The sequence below is a fragment of the Tasmannia lanceolata genome, unplaced genomic scaffold (assembly GCF_043159265.1).
Source record: "Tasmannia lanceolata isolate RefF3 unplaced genomic scaffold, GAP_Taslan_0.1 ptg000008l, whole genome shotgun sequence".
Taxonomy (NCBI): domain Eukaryota; kingdom Viridiplantae; phylum Streptophyta; class Magnoliopsida; order Canellales; family Winteraceae; genus Tasmannia; species Tasmannia lanceolata.
This window is the reverse complement of record NW_027518685.1, coordinates 2,030,603-2,055,816: the sequence shown is the minus strand read 5'-3', so window position 1 is coordinate 2,055,816 and position 25,214 is coordinate 2,030,603. Positions and strand designations below refer to the sequence as shown.

The 25,214-nt window shown below is 37.9% G+C and overlaps 2 protein-coding genes across 4 annotated transcripts; one reads left to right on the top strand and one right to left on the bottom strand.

Moving 5' to 3' along the window:
• Positions 1-3,057: 3,057 nt before the first annotated feature.
• On the bottom strand, positions 3,058-8,243 carry LOC143883898 (uncharacterized). 3 transcript variants are annotated; one of them, XM_077387229.1, is made up of 4 exons: positions 7,778-8,243; positions 6,605-6,813; positions 4,273-4,383; positions 3,058-3,935 (listed from the first exon to the last, which is right to left on the bottom strand). In XM_077387229.1, the coding sequence occupies exons 1-4, from the start codon at positions 8,067-8,069 to the stop codon at positions 3,234-3,236; spliced, it is 1,314 nt and encodes a 437-aa protein (XP_077243344.1). In that variant the 5' UTR covers positions 8,070-8,243; the 3' UTR covers positions 3,058-3,233. The 3 variants fall into 3 exon arrangements, with proteins under 3 accessions (XP_077243344.1, XP_077243345.1, XP_077243346.1); XM_077387230.1 differs by having other exon boundaries at positions 4,273-4,380; positions 7,778-8,240; XM_077387231.1 differs by lacking the exon at positions 4,273-4,383 and having other exon boundaries at positions 7,778-8,241.
• A 9,613-nt stretch (positions 8,244-17,856) lies between these two features.
• On the top strand, positions 17,857-24,758 carry LOC143883897 (uncharacterized). Its single transcript, XM_077387228.1, has 6 exons — positions 17,857-18,007; positions 18,114-18,163; positions 20,873-21,343; positions 21,444-22,893; positions 23,033-23,179; positions 24,022-24,758. The coding sequence occupies exons 3-6, from the start codon at positions 21,293-21,295 to the stop codon at positions 24,627-24,629; spliced, it is 2,256 nt and encodes a 751-aa protein (XP_077243343.1). The 5' UTR covers positions 17,857-18,007; positions 18,114-18,163; positions 20,873-21,292; the 3' UTR covers positions 24,630-24,758.
• The last annotated feature ends 456 nt before the right edge of the window (positions 24,759-25,214 follow it).

Here is a 25,214-nt window from a genome sequence, read left to right as displayed (position 1 = left end):
CCAAACTAAAGAAACGGAGGAATGGCTTCCCTCCAGTGGTGAACCCTAAGGATTTCCAGGAGTTTTCAACAAAACCTGCAAAGAGATAAAACTTAATAGTGGAAGGCAATAGCAACAAATCTCCAAAGAAATTACCTGACCTCAAATTCTTAATCTGAAACGAAGGAGAAAATGCAGAAGTCTATAACCGAGAAATGTGAAGAGGAAGAAAACCCACGGTCCAATAAAACCCTATTTACACCAAAGGTTCGGTGCCCTCATCCCAAGCTCAAGCTCTTCAAATTCTCTCTTCATCTTCTCCTTCTCTCTGAGACGTTGCTCAAATGCAGGGCGCTGAAATCAGAGGCAAAGAAGGTTTAACAGGAAGAAGACAGAGAGAGAAAGGCGGTTCGGTAAGAGATTAAAACCGATGGGATTTTCCAGTACAGAGGAGGTGACGCCGTATCGCAAAAAATCTGGAATATTTCTGCTGTGAGATATAGACGAAAACCGATGGGATTTTGGTGCCTTTTTTTGAAACGCAGCAAATACCTAACCCAAATATCAAGAAGCCCATACGGCACGATTTTCCGGTTTTGACTGGCACGAAAATCTAGGCAAAATCTCGAGACGACCAATATTTCAGAAGCCCGTATCGCCCAAAATCTCAAGAAACCCGAGAGACTTTTCGCGATTTCTTAGTTTTTACATAGTTTTTTACAGTTTCTTAGCGATTTATCTCACTTTCAATTTTTTGGTAGATATTTTACAATTTATAAAATCAGCAGAATATAGGTGAGGGAGAAAGGAGGGGCTGACACGTAAGCTTGAACAGTAAAAAACCCTTCCCTCTTTATAATAGTAGATAGATATGAGAAAAGTGTAGCTACACATACCTGTAACTAACTTAGCTACACCGACGGCTTAAAATACAGTGGGCCTCACATTGTTTGGGTGATCCAAACCATTCATTTGATAGGGCCTCACATTGATAGGGTGTGCTCAAAAAATCAGCTCCATTGGATGATCCCAACCCTTCAAACTGTAGAGGCAAAAATGGACAGATTTGTGAAGGTTTTTAAACGTCCATTTTTGCCTCCACAAATCGGAGGGTTGGGATGATCCTATGGAGCTGATTTTTTGGGCACACCCTATCTATGTGCGGGCCCATCAAATGAATGGTTTGTACCACCGAAACAATGTGGGGCCCACTGTATTTTAAGCCGTCGGTGTAGCTAAGTTAGCTACACGTATGTGTAGCTGCACTTCTCTCTCTCTAAATTTGTAGAGACTCTAAGTAGTTGTCTATCTAGGGAGATTGATCCACATCTTTCCCGTAGCCCCCCATTCGGCATATTCTTGTTTCTTTTGGGAAGTCAGTTTGGTTTTAGTACTCAGCTGAGACAACTTTCAAATAAGTGTCACTGAATTCAGGTGTGTTTTCTTCATCCAAAATGTAACGGACATATAGTTAGCTATCAGATCTTATGTATCTAATCTTGAACTTCACATAAGTATCTATTCCAGCAGAGAAAGTGAGCTCAATTGGAGTTCAACTAGCAGGTTAAAACAAATACGAATCTTATGGTAGAATTAAGGGAACAATTGTTCACTAATTAGAAATTTCCTTATGGTAACCGAAAGCCTTCATAAATGTGAGCAAAACAACTTTGAATGCCATCCAGAAATTCATTGAAAACGATCCTTCTGAGGTTAAATCATTTCAGACCTGGATCATCTCAGATCAAATTGTGAACTCATACGGTGAATGGTTCTAGTCATGCGACCATAAATCATGGTTCTTGCTGAGGATTTTGGATGATATGATGCAGGTCTTTAGTTAGTATCCCACACAACACTCACCCTTCAATACAAACCAGCGAGGGACTAGCAGAATAGGGGACGACCAATAGCAGAATTATTCTATATGTGAATACTACGCTCATCTATTTGTTTTAACAATTCCGGATCTTTAATCCGCTTTCTACTGAAGTTACTTGTTGGCTGGTTTCATATTTGAAGTAATTCCAGTTGTACAGTTCTTGAATGATTCAACGCAAGCAATATTGAGAAGAAAATCCTTGATCTTTAAATCTGAGCAGCAAAGTTAACCTTTCCAACCGAATTTTATGATAGAACTATCAACGATCAGCCAATTATATGATCCAATCGTTCAGATCTGTTGTTGCTTGTAGAGTCTATAGGGAGATCCATTCCAAGCAAGCCTGAAAGTTAACTTGGAAGCCTAGATCTGGGAAGAAAATAAATGAATTCCAGATCAAAACTACCAATAGGCCTGGATGTAAATTTCTGATCTCTTGCTTTTGATCTCAGATCTTGAGGTCAAAAGGAATACTTAAAAGGGCAGCCCAGTGCACACGACTACCGCCATTATGGGGTCTGGCGAGGGCTAGATGTACGCAGCCTTACCCCTACTTTTCAGAGAGGCTGTTTCCATGACTCAAACCCGTGACCACCAGGTCACAATGGAGCAACCTTACCGTTCCGCAAAAAAGGAATACTTAAAAGAGGATTAAAAATTACCCCTGCTTTACTAAAAGACTAAAAAGGACATGCAGCAACTCATAATGACTAAACTAGCGCTACATAGGTAATGCTTATGAATCAAAGAAAGAAACTACTACACTAATGAGCTAGGATGGGCTGATGTGAAGGTCCCATGGGATGCCCCTACATCAGAAACCCGGCCTGCCATGAGACAGGTTTAAAGGGATGACCCAAACACATTCCATCAGCTCTAAGGCTTTTGGTGTATGGTTAGGTACCTAACATAACCACGAGCTTTGGGCCCGTAGCAGCGAGTGCGGCCTTAAGGTTATAGATTCCTAACCAAAAATGCATACCCTATGCTGTTTGTGATAAAAGTGGAAATAAAATGAAGGACCACGTCAATAATAAGGAAAAAATAAAGGAACCGCTATTTATTAAACGTCTCAAACTGACTCGATAGCATTTTGGGGAGGTAACAGCTAATGTTCGAAGCGTAAAATAAAGAAAGTCCCAATATCAAAATAAGTGTGGACATCATTTTCCTAAATTTATAAGCATTGTTAACTGTTTATTAGAAAAAACTCAAATTTATGAGTGGAAAGCTTTCATTAATACTCGAATCAAAGTACAACATGACACTATCAACATTGAACATTCCGGTATTCTTACAAGACAACATGGCAAGAGATTATAGCAATGAAAATGATAACCCATTCTGGCAATCATCCTTCAACTCCTTCGACCTACGTAATCCCAGCATCCATATCAGATCTGCAAATGCCATCCGCTTCCTCAATCTTCACACCACGTCTTTGTCGTCTTAATATGCTCACCCTGCTTCGGCGCACCTCTCGACAAGTATCCTTCATGGTCCTTTCTTCGTTTACCTTATCTTCACTGAACGTGCTGGGTGCGGGCCCGCTTCTTTGGAACTTCTTCAATGACTGTTCAGAGTGCTGATTAGGTCCCGAAAGATTGCCAAAGTAGTAACGAGGGTTGACGTAACAATATGATGAAGACACAATTCCACTTATTTTGGATGGCTGAACAAGCTTAATAAATTCTCCTATCTCACTGAAGCACGAGTGATCAGAGTAAGGAACTGAATAAATGTGGCGATGGATCCTTTCCAGGGAGCTCGAATTTTCAATCAGCTGACTTTTACCCAGACAAACTCTTCCATCGGTCTTTTCTTTTCTTTTACAGGAAAAAGAAAGGGAAGAACCAAGTGAGGCATCTTTCCCATTGAGTGTCCTCACACGCCATGGGAGACCAGAGGGCATGACCCCAATGGTGGGACGTACTGTGTTCAGTGCCTCCAGGGTTTCAATGGTGAAACTGTAACGAGGAACGGCTCGCACCCTTGTAAGACAAGTTTTTGTTGTGAAGACATCGCCAAACCCGAGAAGGTGCATGGTGTGCAAACGTTCAGGCCATACCCAGATCTTAAAGAACAGTTATAAAATTAAAGAAAAGCAAATTATATGCAAGACAGAGATGAACAAGAGAATGCAAAAACATAAACAAGAGCATGCGAAAGAAGGGATATACATACACAAGCATGAGCGAACAAAAGCTATATCTTGCTTCTAGTATTAATTTAAATATCTCAATAGAAGATGAAAGAATCAATATTCTTTTACTTCTAAGTTCTAAATAGCAATTTTGGATCAATCTAGACAATTGAAGATGATCATGAATATAGTAAATAATAAGGACAAGCAAAGACATAAAAGTAAGTAATATAAATGTGCAAGACTTAAATAAAGTAAGAAAGGAAACCTTTGTTTTTAAAACACGTGAAATATGAAGCAAAAGATCTTCTTTTCCAAGTGTATCGACGCCAATGATGACATCAACATCTGGATGAGAAGTAATGATGTCAACAACCTGCTAATCAGCCATCAAAGACAAAAGTTCTGTAAGGTAACTTTTTTATTTTTTTCTTTTTAAGTGAAAAGGCGTGATTTTGTAGCACGTGGTTATTTACTTAAACACTTAATATTCAATATTTATAAGGTGCAAACCATACTAAGTACTGTTAACAATGACAACAATAAATCAGACTACAAGATCCAATACATCATGACAAGAAGCATGTCAATCATTAAAGAAGCTTTTCCAAATTTAATTAGTTTTGATAAGGAGGTTAGCATCACAATACAGAAATGTAGAAAATTTCAAAAACCTTTGTAGTGTTTTATTCATTCACTTACTGTAACTGACTCCTGTTTTTCTACAACACATTTGCATTGAAAACCATATATAGGTCATATTCAAGTGAATGAATTTGTCATTTACATTTTCCTCTGCTTCAAATTCTGGAAGGCCTATGGCTGCATGTACACTTTGCAAAGTAGCACAGCCATTCTCTCTTTTTTTAAAGGGTGAAGTAATGTTTTACAATTTCACTATCATATTCAGTTATTTTTTTATCCCTGGAGGGTATGTGGCCATGTTGAACTACTTGAATAAAATTACGGTCATAACTCAGTTGGTTACTGCTCTGAATTGCAAAATAGAGGTCATAAGCTCATCGGTCGATCGCATCTTAATAATAAGAAATAAACATATGCAAATTAGCTATTTTATTCTCTACCCCTGAAGGGTATTGTGGTCCTTTGTGATGTAGGAGCATCCCCTGGGCATTTTACGCCAGCCTCTATGTCTCCCTAGTGTAGGTTTATTTTGGTTTCACTAGTATTAGTCATGTGGTGTCATGTTTGTATTTTTCATATTTTCATGTGTCTTTAGTGGTCATTTTCTTACTGGATGTAGTTCAGTCATTTCATATTGTAATGGGCTAGTGTATAAAGTCCCATGATCTCTCATTTTAGGCACTTCTTGATAATTTAGAATTTGAAGAGAAATTTTCTCTTGTATCTTTTGTCTTTTAGAGACATTGGAATTGCAAGCTATTGATTGAAGCTTTTTTCAATTTCTACTATCTTTTGATCCCTTGTTGCATGCAAGGGCCATTGTCGATAATTCTGAGCTTGATCCAATCCCAAGCGTCCCCACGCCCGAAATAAGATCAAGATCCCTATCTTTTCCAAAATACAAAAAGAAAAATTACAGATCAGAAATCATTTTCGACGAGCGCTATGCGTCAGTAAATGCATGAACAAAAGCAAGGCACAAGCCTAAAGCTCAATTGACTAGTACCCTGCATTGCAAGATTGAGGTGGTGGATTGATTATAAAAAACATATGTACAAAAACTCTTTCACATTTCATTAGTATGATAAATTTTAATAAACCATTTTTCACAGATTAATGATGAGCACTGAGGAGGTTCTGTACACAAGCTACAAACAACAATTGGTATTGTGACAACTGACTAGAGATAAGCAGTTTACGTTTTAAAAGCTGCCAATTTATGCATTGATTTTCTTACATGGACCATGAAGTTTAAGAATGCTTCTGGTTTATCTAGCAGATTGATGACTACAAACTAGACAACTTTCCGTGTATAACAGGATAAGAGTGAGGAAATTGCATGTACAAGAATTATGATCATCGCGGGTCGAGTTTGTCCAACGTGTTCCTCCAGTTTCTTCTGCCCATTCTCATTCTCTGCAGCATTTAATCCACAGAATCCATTGCTTGAAGGGTTGCCGAATGCAACCTTAGTTTTCTTGAATTCTTTTTTGAAACCCCATTGTGACTTCAACTTGACTCAAGTCAGAGCTGAGTGGAGTTGACTCATCGAGTTTTCCATCTACTCAATCGAGTTTAACCAGCTTTAACTAATAGACTACAGCTAGTTTTTTATCCCAGGACCTATTGGTTATGGTCTGCCAGGCTTCCAAGATGGCACTTTAATGTAGGCAACAAATATGAAATAAAATCTTTTGGGGAGTAAAAATGATAACATCAAACAAATTTCTAGAGTAAGAAGACTGCCATTGTTTTCTTCAAAAGAATGACAGAATTAGCTTCAGAAGACCAACACTGACTTGGCTATTGTATAGCATATGCACATGAGTATATTAAATGCAATAGCACCACTAACCTCATATTAATTGTATCACCTCAATATGGTGATGCAACTTTTTGTTATAGATACAAAGCAATTTCATAGAATCATGACAATAAATGTAATGGAAGCAAACCTGTTGAGCAGCTACTTCGCGAGGAGGGAAGGAAAATGATGGATTACAATAAGTGTTGTCCAAGTAGAGTAAATCCACTTCATCACCCCCAAGAGCCTTAAGAAGCATGATCCTCCCTAGAAGTGCTCTTTCACAGTCTTTTTCCCAACGAAAATCACCCGTGTTTAGCATGCAACCAAACTCCCCACGAAACAAGTACATGACAGCACCTGCGAAACAATCAACCATTAAAGGATGAACTCCATTGGCCTAGTGACATCATTAAATACAAAAACATACTGACATGGCAAATATCATTTGCCTACCATGTAAATAAAGAGCAAAGAAAAAATTAGAGAATTCAAGAATCGCCTTAAATACCCTAAACAAGTCACTATATCTATTTGACAATCTCATTAAGCAAGGATGAGAATTTCGTGATCCTTTCATATGGACATACTGCCCCCATATTATCCACAATATTACAAGCCTTTTTTGTGTAGAACCAGTAAAGAATTTTGAGCAAAACGTTTTCTTGCAATCAAGAGACTAACCATAGATTTGCATTCTCAAATCACAACAATTCCTCTTTAATTTATTCCTTCTAAATTAAAGGTTTTGAGAATAATTCATTTAATGGGCTCATAAAAATCACTCCAAGAACAACCCATGTACTTCAGTCTCAAGATTTAATCAACTTAGAGATTCAATTACTGAAACAGCATTATTAGATTCATGGATTAAATAAACTCAATTTTTTAAAGGTGGACAAAAAAAACGTTGTCCTACAAACGTGAATTAAAAATTAAAACTCCACACAAAATTCAATGAATTTATCTATTGGTTCCTTTTCTTTTCCAGACCAGTGTTAACCTAAACCAACACGTACTGATTGCAAAATTAGTGAACTCTAAAACACAAAATAAAAATCATAAATAACTCAATCTTGCTTGTATCCCACTGATCCTACCTAATTTGTGTATTTTAATCAAAATTAACAGATAACCCCATTCAGTTCAAAAAAAATTCCAGCAGAAAATAAAGTATTTGAAGAAAAATACATGAATATAAGATGTTAGGTTCCCTAATAACCAAACCAAGAGATAAACAGCCAAATTAAGCTCTAATCAATAACCTAATATTTCATTACTAGAGCCAATAACCAAAATTTAAATCGAATTGAAGATAGCATACCAGGGCAATGGTGTGCGTCGATTGGCGTGACTCGAATAGTGATTGCTGATCCTGACGTTGGAGAGATAAACGGAATGGAATGAGTCTCCCCAATTTCTAAAACCCTAAGAAAGGAGAGGTTAAAATCTGGGAATTTACTGGGGAAGAGCTTGGCAGAGATGGGAGAGCAAAAGAGAAGGCCTTTATTCCACTTGGAAGATAAGCCTTGTGTGTGGTCTGCGTGGAGATGTGTGAGGAAATACGCCTGGCTCCCTTCTCCCCATCGATCCACTGAAATTAGGCCTTTCTCCATAGCTTTTCTGCCCTAGAATCTATCTTTCATGATATTAGGGTTTGGATTGAAGCGTTTAGGGTTTGAAAATTGAGGGAGATGAGAGAGACTCAAATGGCGGGGGAGGAGTCTTTTGAATTTGGAAGGGAGTGGGGATTTTATATGGACTGAGATTGGACTGGGCCGGGAAGCTAATGTTAGTGGGCCACAGATCAGTCATAGCTGTATACTAAAAATGCCGACATTGAAGAAAGTCACATTCACCGTCAATGGTAATTTGGTAAAAGATCATTTGTATGTAAAATCAAGAACATTGATCTTTTGGAACATCATATCGTAACTAAAAATGTGTAAACTACTTAGGCCTACCGAGTAAACTACTTAGGCCTGGTTGGGTGGTTTTTTTTTATAGGAAAACCTTGGGTTCATAAATTGGACCCTACTTGGGATAGTTTCTTGAGTCTGGTTGGATCGGGTTTGGTTTGATATGCATGATGTGTAAGAGATAGTCTGATTTGGAAATGCTTCTCTTTGATGCAACTAATGGTTATCACTTTGGAGTTTGGAAGAAGGGATTTGCTAGGATATGCAATGGATCAGCTGCGAAATGCCTTTTCCGATGGACCCTAGCAATTCCCTTGGAAGAAAGATGAAGGAGAATAAAGAAGGGAGATTGGGTATGTTTAGAAAGAGAGGAATGTTATGGTTTTATCTTTTAAGCTTTAACGAAGAAGAGGGGAAAAATTTGTATGTTATGAAACTCAAGTTGGGTCGGGTCAGTTCTGGGTTTTTGTTTTCTTAAAACCAACCTGACCCCATGAGACCTGACCCCATGATTGGATTGGGTTTTTCAAGGTGGAAACCAAAGACCCAATCCACTACCCATAATTTCTGAACCCAACCCAAGGTATTTTTAGTCCGGTCAACGCGAGTCCGGTATAACCCGACCTAAGTTGCAACCTTAATGGCAACCCGTGTGGTCTTGGGTTCATTCCCTCTTACATGCAAGATAAAGAACTACAAAAATCAACCGTTTCTCTTTTCTTACGTAGCCCCAAACGACCAGGGGCGGAACTACGTATAGCGTGAGGGGGGCCGTGGCTCCCCAAAGATTTGTAAAATCGTTACTTTAATTTTAAGTACTTCATAATTTCCGCCTGGATTTTTAAAAAAATCGCATTTTTATCGGGAATTCATCCCTATAAAATAGGGATATTATCAAAGGAAAGTGATATTCCCCCAACCGATAAAATCCTCCGTTAATGGTTAACTGCTTGAGGATAAATTCAACCCCCCCCCCCCCCCCTGTGTCAGATGGGAATATCATTGCCCTTTATTAAAGGCAAATGTTATCAGCACTACTGTATTTTGATGATCGCAATCCTCACCCTATTAAAATTACGGTATGGCCCGCACCATAGGATGATCCAAACCTTCCATTATAACGAGCACACCATAAATAGGTTTTCCCCCAAAAATTATTTCCATAGGTTGATTCTAACCCTCAGAACTATAGAGGGGTTAGGATCATTCGGTCCCAAAAATTACTTCTATTTTCTTTTCTAATTGAATTCGGGTTTTTAGGGTTTTTCGGTTTTTTTTTTTTTTTAACTCTTCACTCCTCTTTTCTTTGAGCGCTCAAGAAGCTGTATTTCTGAGGTTTTTCATTCTTTTCTATTCTTTTTATTTCATTTTTTTCTAGGATTTATCAGTTTATGCTTCTATTTTTTCTAGTGTTCTTTCCTCTTTTAACCTTTTTTTTTGTTGAGAGGGAGAAGGAGAGAGATTTGAGACTTGAGAGGGCCGATTGAAGTTAGAGGACTCTGGACCATTAACACCAAGTTTGGCAGCATGAAATTTTTTAGACACCCCCCCCCCCCAAATGACCAATGCATACAAAGTGTGAATTGGTCTCCCCCCAGTGTAAATTCCTGGCGCCGCCCCTGCAAACGACCTTAGACCATTCGATCATAGTATTCTCAACAAAATATGACCGAAATTATGGTCAACATTCGAATCAACATATCGGATCATGTACATGAGGCAGAATTTGGGGCGGGGCATCCTTTTCATTATCCGTTTTTCTCCCCACCATGTGTGACCGAAAAAGTAAAGACGGAACCCAGCATCGAGATGTGATAAAGCAAAGCCCATGACTCCCTTGCTAGATTGGTTGCAAGAGTTTCACCATGCACGCTCCTAGCCATATGGAGAGATTGGTAATATCATAGATTTCCATCCTTAACAGCTAGCATGTTTTGATAATAGACGCACTCACCATGTCTTTAATCTATTATTTAACCAGCTGTAAAAATCTAGAGAAAAGAGAACAGGAGAGCTCATTATCGAAGCATCCTTCTTATCCTTTACCTAGATTGGGACCAACATGAGCTGCCGCTGTTGAAGGACCACTTGTACTAAGATTCCACTCCTATTCTTACAACTTTAGGCAACTTCAATATGACACCAAACATATAAGACAACACATGTCCCATGGACCCATGGTCGATGGCGGCCTTACCTCAAATGCCAACACGGTATATTTGATTTGAGCTGAACGTACTTTTAAATCCATGACGAAAAATCTAAGAGGAAATTAATTAAGGAAAATGTTATCAGCCCTACTGTATTTTGATGAGGGCACTCCTCACTTTATTAAAAGTACGGTATGCCCGCACCATAAAATGATCCAAACCGTCCATTAGATGGGCCACAACCTAAACAGGTTGTGCCCCAAAAATTATTTTCGTAGGTTGATCCTAACCCTCTGATCTATAGAGGGTTAGGATCAACCCTCTAACATTCAAATCGGAGGGTTAAGATCAACCTATGGAAATGATTTTTGGGGCACATTCTATTTAGGCTGTGGCCCATCTAATGGACGGTTTGGATCATTTTATGGTGCACGCCATACCGTACTTTTAATAAAGTGAGAGTGCCCTATCAAAATACAGTAGTGCTGATAACATTTTCCTTAATTATATATCATAAAGTAGTTTAGTAATAGGTGGGTGGCATGCAAAATCCAATGTATTATTAATAAGCATAACTTCCAAAGCAGAAAGCCATGGTTTTGTTGACTTTCTGATCCACTAAAAAATGTTCGAATAAAAGATAATCCACTTTCCAACTATCACTGAAATGCCTTTTCTATTAACACTTTATAAATAAATGTTTCACTATACACCAAAATCTAAAGTGTAGTCTATCACGTAACACCCACTTCACCTCAGATCTAAAAAGCTCTTTAGTATTATTTTTAAGGTGAATAGGCTAAATTTGATTGAATAGAGTGAATTTATTTTTAAGGAAATTGTATTTTCGCCTCCTTTGTTCAGTATTTCCACCTCTTTTGTTTGTCTATTTCATCAAAACAACTTTGTTTACAAAAATGGGCAAAAAAGGGGATAGAAAAATGCAGCTACTTTAAGGAAAATACAAACACGATGTGGTGTAAATGCTGGAAAAGGGAGAAGAAATATAATTTCCCTAATGGCTCGTTTGGATGCCGAGAAGATTTTGATTTAGATGTCTCACATTTGCAGCTCTTTTTGTGTTGTGATTTGGATCCGGATCAAATCCTTTGATTTCCAAATCAGCGACTGACAGTGAAAAAAATCAAATTTCCAAATATGCCAATTCTGCATATTTTTCAAAAAGTAGGCCCTCCTTCTAAAGGTTGATTAGAGGGACGGTAATTACTGGTTAGGATTATCTTTTGGAATTGAAAATTGGGGTACAACTTACGTAGGTTTGGGCAATCCAAATCAATGGTTTGGGATCTATGAAGAAGGAGGGCCCACCCTACTATTTGAAAAATACACAGAGGTATGCAAACCTCATATAAAGTCTCCCATTTCTATCACATCTTTCTTTCTGGTTAAGAAAAGAGAGAATACGAATATAAATTATTAGGTAAATGATAGTTCCTCCTTGGGGACACACAAAATCAAATGTGATAATAAGCATATCCTCTAAAGCAGAGAGCCAAGGTTTTGTTTGAGTTATAGCCGCTCAAAATGTTCGATTAAAAGATAATCCACTTTACAAATGCCATTACCCAAGCAACTGAAATGCTTTTCCTGTTCACACTTAAAAATGTTTCCCTATAGACCAAAATCTAGAGCTTAGTCGATTGCCCACCACCCACTTCACCTCGAGATCTAAACAGCTCTTTAGTGACAGTTTTGAGGTGGCAGGTTGTCGATAAACTACTATACACGGAATAATTATATAACAAAGTATATAGCCCTGATGATTCCCCTTTTCCAATATTAAATGTGTCCCCGTTCTTCTTAGCTGCCTAAACTTGTGTGAATGGAGAATGATTTTTTCTAAAAAAAACCATAATCATATCATTTCTTTCTCAATCGTGTAAAGAAAAAAAATTCACAAGAAAAAGAACTCCGTCAAGAAATATTTTTCTTGCATTCCAAACAGGTAACAAACTTTTCTCTCTGTCTCAACAGGCTTAGATGCCAAAACTATTTCACAACACAGTAAAATGAAATGAAGCTCTAGAGATCAGTCACCGATAAAAAGGGTGCATCATCATCCCCTACATCAATTTTATCCATCTTTCTCTCCTAATTGCATTTGCATATTTGAATTTTAGATTATGTGGAAGCAGAGTTGATTCATATAACAATATTCTATTTTTTAACACGCAAAAAAGAAACCAGTCCTGGACTGCAAGCTTCCATAATTTTAGTATATCAGTTGCCTTGACTCCTGTAAAACTCAATTAGTATATTTTTACTAAAAATTACACTTTTCATTATGAGAAAGTATACACTAAGGCCATGTTTGGCTGCCATGAATTTTTTTTTTTTCCATGGAATATTGGTTTACCAAGTGGTGAGAGGGAGAATGGCAGATGGAATTCACGGGGCAGGAGTGAGGAAATGGTCTAAAGTGACTTCTCACCCACTCCTCGCTCATGCTCTCTCAATTCTCTCCATCTACCACCTCCCTTGGCCCTATCCCACAACAACAAAAAACACTAAAATTTCACGGAGGCCTAAGACATAGTTTTCTTCCTTCCCACTTATCATTGTACTCGTTTAGTATCACTAGTAACAAATTTAAATCATTCATCTATTGTGAACCCAATCATGGATTTGCAATAGCTCCAAATCTCACAAATCAATCTTCCAAAAAATCTAATCAAAGGCCTTTTGAGGATTACCGTTCTAAACTAACCAATAATGTAGAAAAAGGCACTTGGCAGTATCAAAACCACCGGGCTAGAGGACCGAAGTGGTCAATCTATTCTTGAGGTGGCATGATTGGTGTTTCCTAATTTATGCGAACTTACTCAAATAAATAGTTTTTAGTGTAAAAATATAGATGTTCCTTTGTTCTTATGTGTTTGTTACTTTGTTTTTCAATTTTATAATCCCAAAGTAGAATGAGATGCACTTGCGCCAAAAGTGAGTTGCACTAGATTGTCCTCCCTTGAATAAAACCGATGTGAGAAATCTTGTCCATGACCTTATCTTCTCTTTCAAAAACCGACAAAACTAATGGCCTCTTTTGGATGCGACCAAAAATTAGTTGCGTTTTATTTTAGTGTTATTTACAAAATGGGACATCTAACCTCTTTGGAAGCTATTACTGACTGTAGAAACCGAATGGGCTAAGACCCGATTGCATGCAGAAGAATAAGAAGACTACAATACATGATTTACGTGGTTGGGTATAAAAGCAGACATCTACAGGCTAGTCAGAGAAATTCCACTATGAGCAAGAACTTGAATGAATTACATGCAATAGTTTTCACAGCATATAATACATATATTTTTGAAATGGTGATGCTTCATTAATGAGAAAAAACCACAATCGAGGCAGTTGAGAGCACAAGGATAACAAGAAGAAATGGAGCAAAAAAAAGAGTGTAATAGTCAAGGAGGCAAAAAATCAAAAATCTCCAACACCGGCCGATCTCTGGAGCAAGCCTATCCGCCTCACTATTTGTGATAATATTAAAAATGATTTTGATGTTGAAATTTGATTATTTGGAAATAATGATTATAATCGTTGTCTGAATGATATAGTTGATTGTTGATCCGGCCAGCAACACAAAAAATATCTAATTTTTGTTGACCTCTCTTTGATCGGAAGATTCCAAACCATTGATCCATCAAGCTTCATTTAGGATTTTACATAGAAAAGATAAAAATTTAATTTTTATAGACGTATTTGACAAATAAGATGTTTGTTTGACATGCAAGGTTTAAAATTTCGGTTTCGGTAACTGTTTCGGACCCCACAAAAACCGAAATTTGGTAATTTGGTTCGAAATTCCAGACCCAAATTTAGAAATTTCGGTCGAAATTTTGTTACACTTTATTTTTTAAATAAATAATGTCATTAAACCGAAATTACCGAAATTTGGTAAATGGCAAAAAATTGAATTTTGGAAATTTTCAGTTTCGGTCCCCACCGGTATCTGAAATTTCGGATTTTGGTCAAAATTTTAAACCATGTTGACATGGGAGGAGGAACATCTAAGTCTTCTTTTTTTCTTTTTTTTTTGTGAAATGGTAGTACTTTATTAAAGAGAATAAAAATTTACAACCGAAAAGGTTGAGAGCACAAGGAGTGAACAAGAAGGCAAAGAAAAAAAAACGAGAGTATGAAAATAGTGAAGGAGGTAAAAAATCAAACATGTAGGTCATCTCACGATAGAGTATGAATGTCTGTTTTGCCACACACATAAAACGAACTATACAAACCATTTCTAATTAGGGGTGGCAATGGTTCGGTTTCGGTTTCGGTTCGGTTTGACCCCCAAACCGAACCAAACCGAAATTTGAATCGGTTTGGTTTGACCAAACCAAAACCGAACCAAAACTGAATTTTCGGTTCGGTTTCGGTTCGGTTCCGCCAATTTTGCCACCCTTTACTCATAATAATTGCAAATGTTCGGTTTCGGTTCGGTTTGATACCCAAACCGAACCAAACTAAAATTTGAATCGGTTTGGTTTAACCAAACTGAAACCGAATTTTCGGTTTGGTTTCGGCTCGGTTCCAGTCCGGTTCGGCCAATTTTGCCACCCCTATTTCTAATACATCTCTCATTGGAGTTAACAGATGTTGAGAAAATCCGCCGGGCTAATCAATCCAATCGTGCACAAATTAAACAGAAAAGATAAAATAAGCAAACAAGCTACAAGATGAACACCGATATTTTATGTGGTTCGGCCAAGCCTACTCCACGAGCGAGAAACACGATCTTCTACTATGAGAAAATAAAATACAATGATTACAATGGATTAATCACAAACCTACAAACCCGCAACCCTTTCTTGCTTCTCAAACCCAAGATTGTACACAAGAGAAACCCGAGAAAACCCGAAAGAAAACCCAAGAGAAACCCAAGAAGAAACCTAAGAAAAAGCCTTTTTCTTCCTTCTTCCTCTCTCTCTCCCTTAGGGTAGCTGTCACACCCCAAGCTTATCGCTCGTTCTCTCTTGCCGTCCTTCCCCTCGCCCACACGAGAAAACCTCTCGTTACTATTCGTTTGGTTTTTAGAAAACCTAAGAAAAATAAACACTTTCTATTTTGCGTTATTGCCTTCCCACCTCAACAAGAGAGAACAAGAATTTATTGGGGAAATGTATTTTCATGGAAAATATCATTTCTTATCACACTGTCAACAGAAACTTTGTCCAACCCAACTTTATCTCAAGGGATTTGCATAGGTTCATCGCAAAAGGCTTTTTGTGGATGGTCTGTCGTACCTCATACCAGCCACCTCGTGAATGTAGACAACAGCTTTTATCTCTATTCACTGCGAAAAGCCTTTTGCAATGGACGCTAGCAAGTCCCTTATCTCAATTTAGGCTTTACTCGAAGGAAAAGAGAAAGACAATTTGTTACACTTTATTTTTTAAATAAATAATGTCATTAAACCGAAATTACCGAAATTTGGTAAATGGCAAAAAATTGAATTTTGGAAATTTTCAGTTTCGGTCCCCACGGTATCTGAAATTTCGGATTTTGGTCAAAATTTTAAACCATGTTGACATGGGAGGAGGAACATCTAAGTCTTTCTTTTTTCTTTTTTTTTTGTGAAATGGTAGTACTTTATTAAAGAGAATAAAAATTTACAACCGAAAAGGTTGAGAGCACAAGGAGTGAACAAGAAGGCAAAGAAAAAAAAACGAGAGTATGAAAATAGTGAAGGAGGTAAAAAATCAAACATGTAGGTCATCTCACGATAGAGTATGAATGTCTGTTTTGCCACACACATAAAACGAACTATACAAACCATTTCTAATTAGGGGTGGCAATGGTTCGGTTTCGGTTTCGGTTCGGTTTGACCCCCAAACCGAACCAAACCGAAATTTGAATCGGTTTGGTTTGACCAAACCAAAACCGAACCAAAACTGAATTTTCGGTTCGGTTTCGGTTCGGTTCCGCCAATTTTGCCACCCTTTACTCATAATAATTGCAAATGTTCGGTTTCGGTTCGGTTTGATACCCAAACCGAACCAAACTAAAATTTGAATCGGTTTGGTTTAACCAAACTAAAACCGAATTTTCGGTTTGGTTTCGGCTCGGTTCCAGTCCGGTTCGGCCAATTTTGCCACCCCTATTTCTAATACATCTCTCATTGGAGTTAACAGATGTTGAGAAAATCCGCCGGGCTAATCAATCCAATCGTGCACAAATTAAACAGAAAAGATAAAATAAGCAAACAAGCTACAAGATGAACACCGATATTTTATGTGGTTCGGCCAAGCCTACTCCACGAGCGAGAAACACGATCTTCTACTATGAGAAAATAAAATACAATGATTACAATGGATTAATCACAAACCTACAAACCCGCAACCCTTTCTTGCTTCTCAAACCCAAGATTGTACACAAGAGAAACCCGAAAGAAAACCCAAGAGAAACCCAAGAAGAAACCTAAGAAAAAGCCTTTTTCTTCCTTCTTCCTCTCTCTCTCCCTTAGGGTAGCTGTCACACCCCAAGCTTATCGCTCGTTCTCTCTTGCCGTCCTTCCCCTCGCCCACACGAGAAAACCTCTCGTTACTATTCGTTTGGTTTTTAGAAAACCTAAGAAAAATAAACACTTTCTATTTTGCGTTATTGCCTTCCCACCTCAACAAGAGAGAACAAGAATTTATTGGGGAAATGTATTTTCATGGAAAATATCATTTCTTATCACACTGTCAACAGAAACTTTGTCCAACCCAACTTTATCTCAAGGGATTTGCATAGGTTCATCGCAAAAGGCTTTTGTGGATGGTCTGTCGTACCTCATACCAGCCACCTCGTGAATGTAGACAACAACAGCTTTTATCTCTATTCACTGCGAAAAGCCTTTTGCAATGGACGCTAGCAAGTCCCTTATCTCAATTTAGGCTTTACTCGAAGGAAAAGAGAAAGACAAGGGGTGAAAATGCAATTACTTTTCTGGGCAAAGACAAAGAAACGGTGGTGGAAATATCATTCTCCATATAATTAATGGGAAAAGCATGGCACCCGAAACTTGGACCAGTGTAGATACACGCCTCAATGCAAAAATTCTCGTGATAGTAAGAAGTATACAGATGGTCAACATCAACCTATCGCTTGTTTTTCTTCACACCGGGCCCCACCATATGTACGGTGGCGATGTGGTTCGATTAAAGTATACTTGCTCTCTTTAGTCTAATTCAGATAATAAATGGCAATTACGTTATTAAACGAAAGTTCTAGGTCATCCCCTAACTATTCCCGTCCGTCAAATCTAACGGAAACTGTTAAAGGGGGGCAAATAGCCATGTGGGGGAGGGAAGAAATATCACTGCCCAGAAAAAAGATCCGCAGCCACTGATTTACGCGGACAGGACTCCTCCTTCTTAAAAAAAGATATAATTATTAAATCATAAAAAAAAAAGATTAAAAGGGAGAAAATCTTTAACCCTATATTCGAAGCAGCCCGGCTTCTCCTACGGTCTCAGGTCTCTCTCTATAAATAGGCATTTCCCCCTAAGCTTTTGTTTTATCTCTCGTTCTCTCTCTTTTTTAGATCTGAAGTTTTATTAGATTAGCCTCTTTTTCTTGCAGAAGAAGATCTTCCTTTGACGGATTCTCCACTACAATCTGGCCGGGAAAAGGTCAGATCTTGTTTTACTCCGGCCTTTAGTTTTTCGATCTCTGTTTTAGGTTAGAATTTGTTGTGTCTGTTGAATTTGGAGATCGATTTCGCCTGTTTTATTTGATTAATTGAGTTGAGACAATTCATGAGCTGTTTTTCATTTGTTGTTTCGGTTGAAATTTGAGATTTGTTGTTAGTTTTAGTCTAAATTTATTGATTCTTTGCTTTTCCTTTGTCTTTCTGATGTTTTGATTTTGGTTGTGTAGTTAGTTATGAATTGTGCAATACATTTTCTTTATTTTTTCTGCATTAAAAAAAAAATACCTTTTTTTTTTTATAAATGTAATGCCTAATGCCTTTCATAACTTAATCCGATAATTGATAGTTTATTATGGTTGCCTTTGATGTAAAGTTTAGTCTTTAATTTGTGGGGAGCCATTACTGGCTTTCGTTGTAATCCATGGGGCATATCTATAGTTGCTGTGTGTCAAGGCATGATGAAATCCAGATTCCAAAACATTATTAATCACCATGTGTAAGAGTTTTTTTTTTTTTTTCACCATGAATATTTTGGCGAAAGTATATTACATACTGTAATTGTTTGTCCTGTACTTTTCTCAGTTTTTTGTTTCTTGGGATTTTGTTGGCTGTGTGATTTTTCCAAACATAAAAATGAGAAAAAGATAAAAAAATAACAAAAAACACATCCCAATTATCTTTTACGTATTTATGTCTCTGATAACTATAAATTTAAGCAATACCAAGGGCTTGGTAGGCGTCACGTTTGTTTATGGAATAGGTAGGAGAAGGCTCAGTTTCCAGATGGTTCATCTGGATGACATGATTTCATACTTTGGGAATTAAAGACAGTGTAGCAAGTCTTTTTGAAGTAATGAAGCTTAAGGAGCTGAAGCACTTTTGGAAATAGAAGTGACATCAGATTCGTAGAAATGTTTTTGAGCTATCAAACACAAATACTATGTAATTTTCTAGGCAAGTATGGAATGATCTATGAAAGCAAGTTGGAGCTTTGAGTTGCAGAAGACTGACCCGATGCAAACATATGCTGGCAGATTATCATATCCCCAATGAGTATATGTTTTATTTAATGATCACAATACTATTGCCCATAGTTGTCAAGTTTATTTTGTTCGGCGTTTCGTTTTGGTCAGTGGGACAAAGCGTTTTGATGTTTCATCTGTTTCAGTGTTTCATTTTGGAAAAGACCCAGTGTCTGGAGATTTTTTTTAATAGTTAATTGTAAAAAGAAAAGTTCTTTTAAAATATAAGAAACCATTATATCAACTAAAGTTAACAACAAGACACAATTTAGTACTTGAAGTACCTACCTTAGTCATAATATTGGCTCTTGACAGGCCGAATTACTATCAAATTTAGTACCAAATGTTAATGAAACTAACCATGCATCGTACCAAATGCCAACTATAAATATTACAAATTTAAATAAAACCACAACAAAATAAATCCTAAAAAGACAAATAAAACTTAAAATACGGTACATCTTTCCAATACACCACTTTGATGAAGGTAAAGACTCTTCCCTTTAGTGTAGTATGCTTTGGAAGTACAAGCAATACAGAAAAATTGAGAAAAATGTTGTGTAGATGTCTTGGATTCTGACCGTGATTTATTTCAGATTTCTTCTGTAAGGATATTTCCGGAATTCCTGATGTAGTTGGCATTTTATGTGTTTTTAACTCTACGATATGTAAAGACATAAAATGCTCCTATAGTATACTCTACGATATGTAAAGACATAAAATGCTCCTATAGTAGCTATATGATTGGAAAATATTAGGCTAAAATAGGAAAAAAACCGAAAAAACCTTAATATGCAATTTCTATTTTTTTTTTTTAATATACAATTTTGGACAAAATACCGGCACAGAACGAATTTCTGACTGGGATGGTTCAGTCTTGCTTTCAGTACGGATTTTCTTTTGGTATAAAATGTTTCTTTGGAAATTGACAACCATGATGGTTCTTATATAGTTTTAGTTCTGATCCAGTTCATGAACTCTTTGAAAGCCTTCTCAAGTTTCACTTCTCGCCGCATTTCACCTACTTGAGATCAAGCAATAATTTTGTATGTTGTGTGAGATATCATTCTAGCTCATTGGGTTCTCTGATTTTGATTAGGTAGTGCTCATCAATCTGTTATCTTCTGTTTATACATGTTTAACTCAAGCCTGAGATGGATTTCCTGGTTCAAACATCTAGATTATAATGGAAATGTCTCTTTTGTGACTGAAGAGTTAGCTTCCTGCCTGTATGATGGGTCAGGATTCTTTACGGGTGTTATGATTTGCAAATTAGATTGTGAAGCACAAATTACATATTGGGGTTTTCATTTGCTAAGTGCACTGCCCCTGTAACTTGAATTGAATCATGTCATGCATATAAAAACTAGGCACATTGAAGTACTCATCGGTTTGTTGGGGAAGAAAGTACTGCATTCAACCTTATGCCAACAATGCTAAGGATCAAATGATAAACATTTTCACAAAGACATAACGAATCAGCAATTATGCTATGTTCTGCTCGTAGTTTGGAATAATAGCATGATATATTTCGGTGATTCTTCAATCATTCTGTGTTCGTGTCTTGTCCAGATAGTTGCTTCGCATATCAATTTTACGTGTTACTAAATTCTTTGGTGATTTTCGATTATTCTGCATCTGCATTTTCGTAACTTTCTTTATCACAGGTGTGAGTCTCTTCTATATATTTGGGGTTGGATCTTCCTAGTCGATCAAGCATTTTTTTCACTCTGGCCGCTCCAAAAGAAGTATACCCTTCTCGCACCTCCAGGTGGGTGTGGGGAAACTATGACCAGGTGATTATTTCGTGCTTGTCGTGGGAGTCAAAATTATCCGACATTTGGAGATTGTGCCGTATATTGGAGGGTCTATCACTCGACTATGGCTAAGAGGCATTGACTGAGATTCAGTATACTTGGTAGAACACTTTCTTTCTGCTAGTTGCACATTATAAATTTAAGGTCTTCAACATATGTAATCTGAACTCCCGTCCATGCATGGGCGGAATAGTTCTCACTCAATAGATTTTCAGTTTTGAAGTAATATTACTGTGTGAATGAAGCTGTGGTCTTCTCTATATTATCGTGATGGTTAGGTTTTCATGCTTCCCTACGCCCATCCATTACTACAAATCAAAGGTATGTAAAGAGTTATTATGGGTTATTGTTTTTTAAAGTTTGTTTTAAGGTGAAGAGGATATAGGCATATCTTGACAGTAAACATGTTTTCGTTTTTCAGAAATCTGTCCAACGATCTGCTGAAGCAATGCATAAAAATTCTCAAGATTCTTTTCACAATTCAACACCAAATGCTTCTAGTAGCACTTCAAGTTCAAACCCATTAAATTCAAAGGCATCCAACAGTAATCCTTCAAATACCAGTGTGGATCAAATTACGGGTTCGTCTTTTGAATGTTGTTGGAAATCTGGGGAAATGAATAGTAATTTCAGTCCTGATGTAGAGGTTGTTCAGACAACGCTTCTTAAAAAAAGTCAGTCTCTGGGAAGTGGGTTGGATATGGAGAGAAGCATTTGTTGTGATCTTGACATGGAGGATGAGACAGATCCAGGTTTGTCATATAATGATTCCTACGAGCAGAACTTTAACAGAATACTTGGTGCTTTGCACCACAATGGGTTGCAAGAACCATTTGACCACAAGGATCCTGGAATCAATTTGGTTAATGGGTCCCCAGAAACAATGGTGGCTGAATCTTTTTGTATAAATGATGACCTGGTGCGTGATGAACCCATCTTCTCCATTGGAGATCCTAAGCAGTTAGAAAGAGAGGTGCATGGAGATTCCGATACACAGTTATCCAGAGAGCATTTTGTCAACTCTGGACATCATACGCCCGGTGCTGCACCTATTATTGTGATATCATGTTCCTTGCCTAACCTGAGAGTCAGCACGGCAAGCTCAGTGGAAGGTTCACCAGCTCATAGATTTAGGGGGGCTCGTTCTAGATCTGTCAAGGACTTGAACACAGTCGTTACAAGGACAGAGTATTTAAGAAATGAAGATGGATTACACTCTGGAATTTCCTTCTACAAATCCAAAAGTGCTTCATCTTTTCATAATTTGTCACAAACATCTCATTTACTTCGAAAAGGGTTGCTCCACCAAGGAGTTTCAAGGGAAGGGTCTGTTCTATCCGACCTGAGTGGTGGATCTTATGAAATGACCTATCAAGAAAGAGATAATACATTTGAGATTGAAAAACATGATTGTGAGAATCAGTTTAGTGATGGATATGATTCTGGCAACCTTTCCCTTCTAGGGAAAGACTGCATAGCCCCTGAAATAGTTGAAGTCGATGTTGGGAAAAACCTTCAACCAGAAATGCCAGTTCAGAGGTGGGATGAATTGCCTTCCAAAGAATTCAACATCAGCCGCATTGATGAGTGGGTTAGCAAGATTGATCTTCAGAGCAGCAGCCCTTTGCAGGAACTAGGGGAATGCTCCAGTTCTTCGAAGAAAAAGAAAGATCCCAATGTGGTTAACAGTGTGACTACTGCCAAGTTCGATGCTAGGATTATTCCTGGCATGGAAATGGCTAACAATTATATTGCTTCTTTAACTGCCATGTCTTCATCAGCACAGATGGCAAATCTCGGGTTGGTTGTGATCCCATTTCTCAGTGCTTTCGTTAGTTTGCGGGTGCTAAATTTATCAGGCAATGCTATAGGTACGAATATTACTACCACTGAAGGACTTATGTCACCCTTAGTAACTCCTAATATACTTCTTTCATCTTTTCTACCATGTTACCCCAAATACATTCTCAAGGTCTCTTATTCACTTACCTTGTACAACTTTTTGTCCAGTGCGAATTACTGCTGGGGCTCTTCCAAGAGGTCTTCATGCATTAAACCTGTCAAAAAACAATTTCTCTACCATTGAAGGTCTTCGTGAACTGTCGCGTCTGCGCGTGCTGGATCTGAGCTACAACCGGATTTTTAGAATCGGGCATGGTATTGCATATATTATCCTAGCACCGACATTTTGACTAGTTAATTAAAACTTATATTGTTATGCTGTATTAATTTTATTGTGTTTCAACTCTGAGGTACAACTGAAGTGCTCATATGCTTTATATTGTGCTGCTTAGTTCTTATAGACTAGCTCGATTTCAAATTTACATATTAAGAGGATATTAATCATTAATTCACTATGGCTTGTATTATCTGCATCACCTGCTGGCATGATTTGGTTCTTGAAACTGTAAAATTTGGAAATGCAATAGTTGGATGACATTGAACTTTATGGATCTGTTTGCTCCATTTTTTGTTGAATATCTTCAAGTTCTCTCATATAATATTCAGGGCCTTATATCTCGTCTTTCATTATGAAGACACAGTAGTGGTCGGTGGATGAAAACTGAGTGTGAATGCAGAATTACCATTGGCACTTTTCTAGATGAAATAATCATTTTCTTTTGAACTAACTGGCATGTGTATGGCAGAAAAGGGGGGAATATTTTAGCTATTTGCAAATGTCTTCTTCTGTAAAAGATCTGATATGTTTTAGCTTTAGGGCGTCGCAATATTTTGCTGCCACGTAATGCATGTTGTCGGTATGATAGTTCTGCATGAAAAAAGTGGCAGGCCACGACTCCTACTCCACCTCTTATATCTTCCTGCATTGTTGTTTGTCTGAAACATGGCATTGACCTGTCCACATGAAAAATCTTGATGTTTAATGTACAATGTGCACCTTCAACCGTGTACATCAACTTTCTGGTTTTGGTTTCTTCTCACTGTATTTGTTTCTGTTCCTGTTATTGACCCACATCTCTCTCCTTTGATTTTGTAAGGGTTGGCTTCTTGTTCATCTCTAAAAGAGCTGTATCTAGCTGGCAACAAGATTAGCGACGTGGAAGGTCTCCACCGTCTCCTGAAACTGAATGTCCTAGATTTGCGCTTCAACAAAATCTCAACAACCAAATGTCTAGGCCAACTTGCTGCTAATTACAGTTCCTTACAAGCCATCAACTTGGAAGGCAACCCAGCTCAGAGAAATGTTGGAGATGAGCCACTGAAGAAGTATCTACTGGGTCTTCTTCCCAATCTAGTTTACTTCAACAGGCAGGCAATCCGAAGTAGCTCCTCGAAAGAAGTCACAGACCGACCTGCTCGATCCATTACTACATATAATCAATTTGATCGTGGGGTGAGATCAGAACATAAACTCGGCCGCAGAGGAATCCATAGCACAACTGCTCCTAAGTCTTTATCTTCATCAAATCATGGCCGTTTGAATCAAGCTGTGGGCTCTCCAAAGCGATCCAAGAGCCGGCATGGCCGTCTGCCACCAATTGGTGGATCAAAAGAAGCTCATCAGCAGCTGAACACTGGAAACAGACTGCTGAGCTTGCAATCAACTCATGCTATGCGCAGGAGTCGAAGTGAGGGAACACTCTGAGCTTTTACTTCAGGCAAGTTTGTGTTTTTAGCTGGGGACCTGGTTTTACTTTTTATTCGGGTTATGTTTATCTACTTCAATGAGTCGAATATTAGCAATATCATATCTTAATCTATTGCCATTTATGCCTGTCATATCTTAGTGTGGTCTATCAGCCACCACTCCACTTAAAAGATCAATTCAGACACAGCAGTATCGTTTTTCAATGGGCCTACCGAAGACATTGAAGATTACACTTAGTACTGATCCAAGACTATACACAGGATAGTCAAACATATAGGCTATACATCTTGATTATTCGGTCGTTAAAGCAAACTCATTTGGAATCGAATGCGTTTCACCCTTTTCTTTTCTTATTTTCGGGGGTGTTCTAAACTGAAGGGTGCCCCTGCAGAAATGGGGTGAAATGGCGCCCCCATTGGCTGCAACGGGCAGCTGTTAAGGGGGGATTTTATCCGTCAGTGGGGGGGGATATCATTTCCCAATTATTATTAAGAAAGAAAGATAAATATTACATGTGCACATCTTAGGGGTAAAGAAGTACCCTCATAAAAGAGAACACAAGAAGCCCTATATCTGACTAAA

Coding starts and splice junctions, on each gene's coding strand:
- LOC143883897 (XM_077387228.1), top strand. CDS start 21,293: ATGGTTAGGTTTTCATGCTTCCCTACGCCCATCCATTACTACAAATCA. Junction 21,344..21,443: donor TCCATTACTACAAATCAAAG/GTATGTAAAGAG, acceptor TTCGTTTTTCAG/AAATCTGTCCAACGATCTGC. Junction 23,180..24,021: donor GATTTTTAGAATCGGGCATG/GTATTGCATATA, acceptor TGATTTTGTAAG/GGTTGGCTTCTTGTTCATCT.
- LOC143883898 (XM_077387229.1), bottom strand. CDS start 8,069: ATGGAGAAAGGCCTAATTTCAGTGGATCGATGGGGAGAAGGGAGCCAG. Junction 6,814..7,777: donor CGACGCACACCATTGCCCTG/GTATGCTATCTT, acceptor ATTGTTTCGCAG/GTGCTGTCATGTACTTGTTT. Junction 4,384..6,604: donor GCGAAGTAGCTGCTCAACAG/GTTTGCTTCCAT, acceptor ATGGCTGATTAG/CAGGTTGTTGACATCATTAC.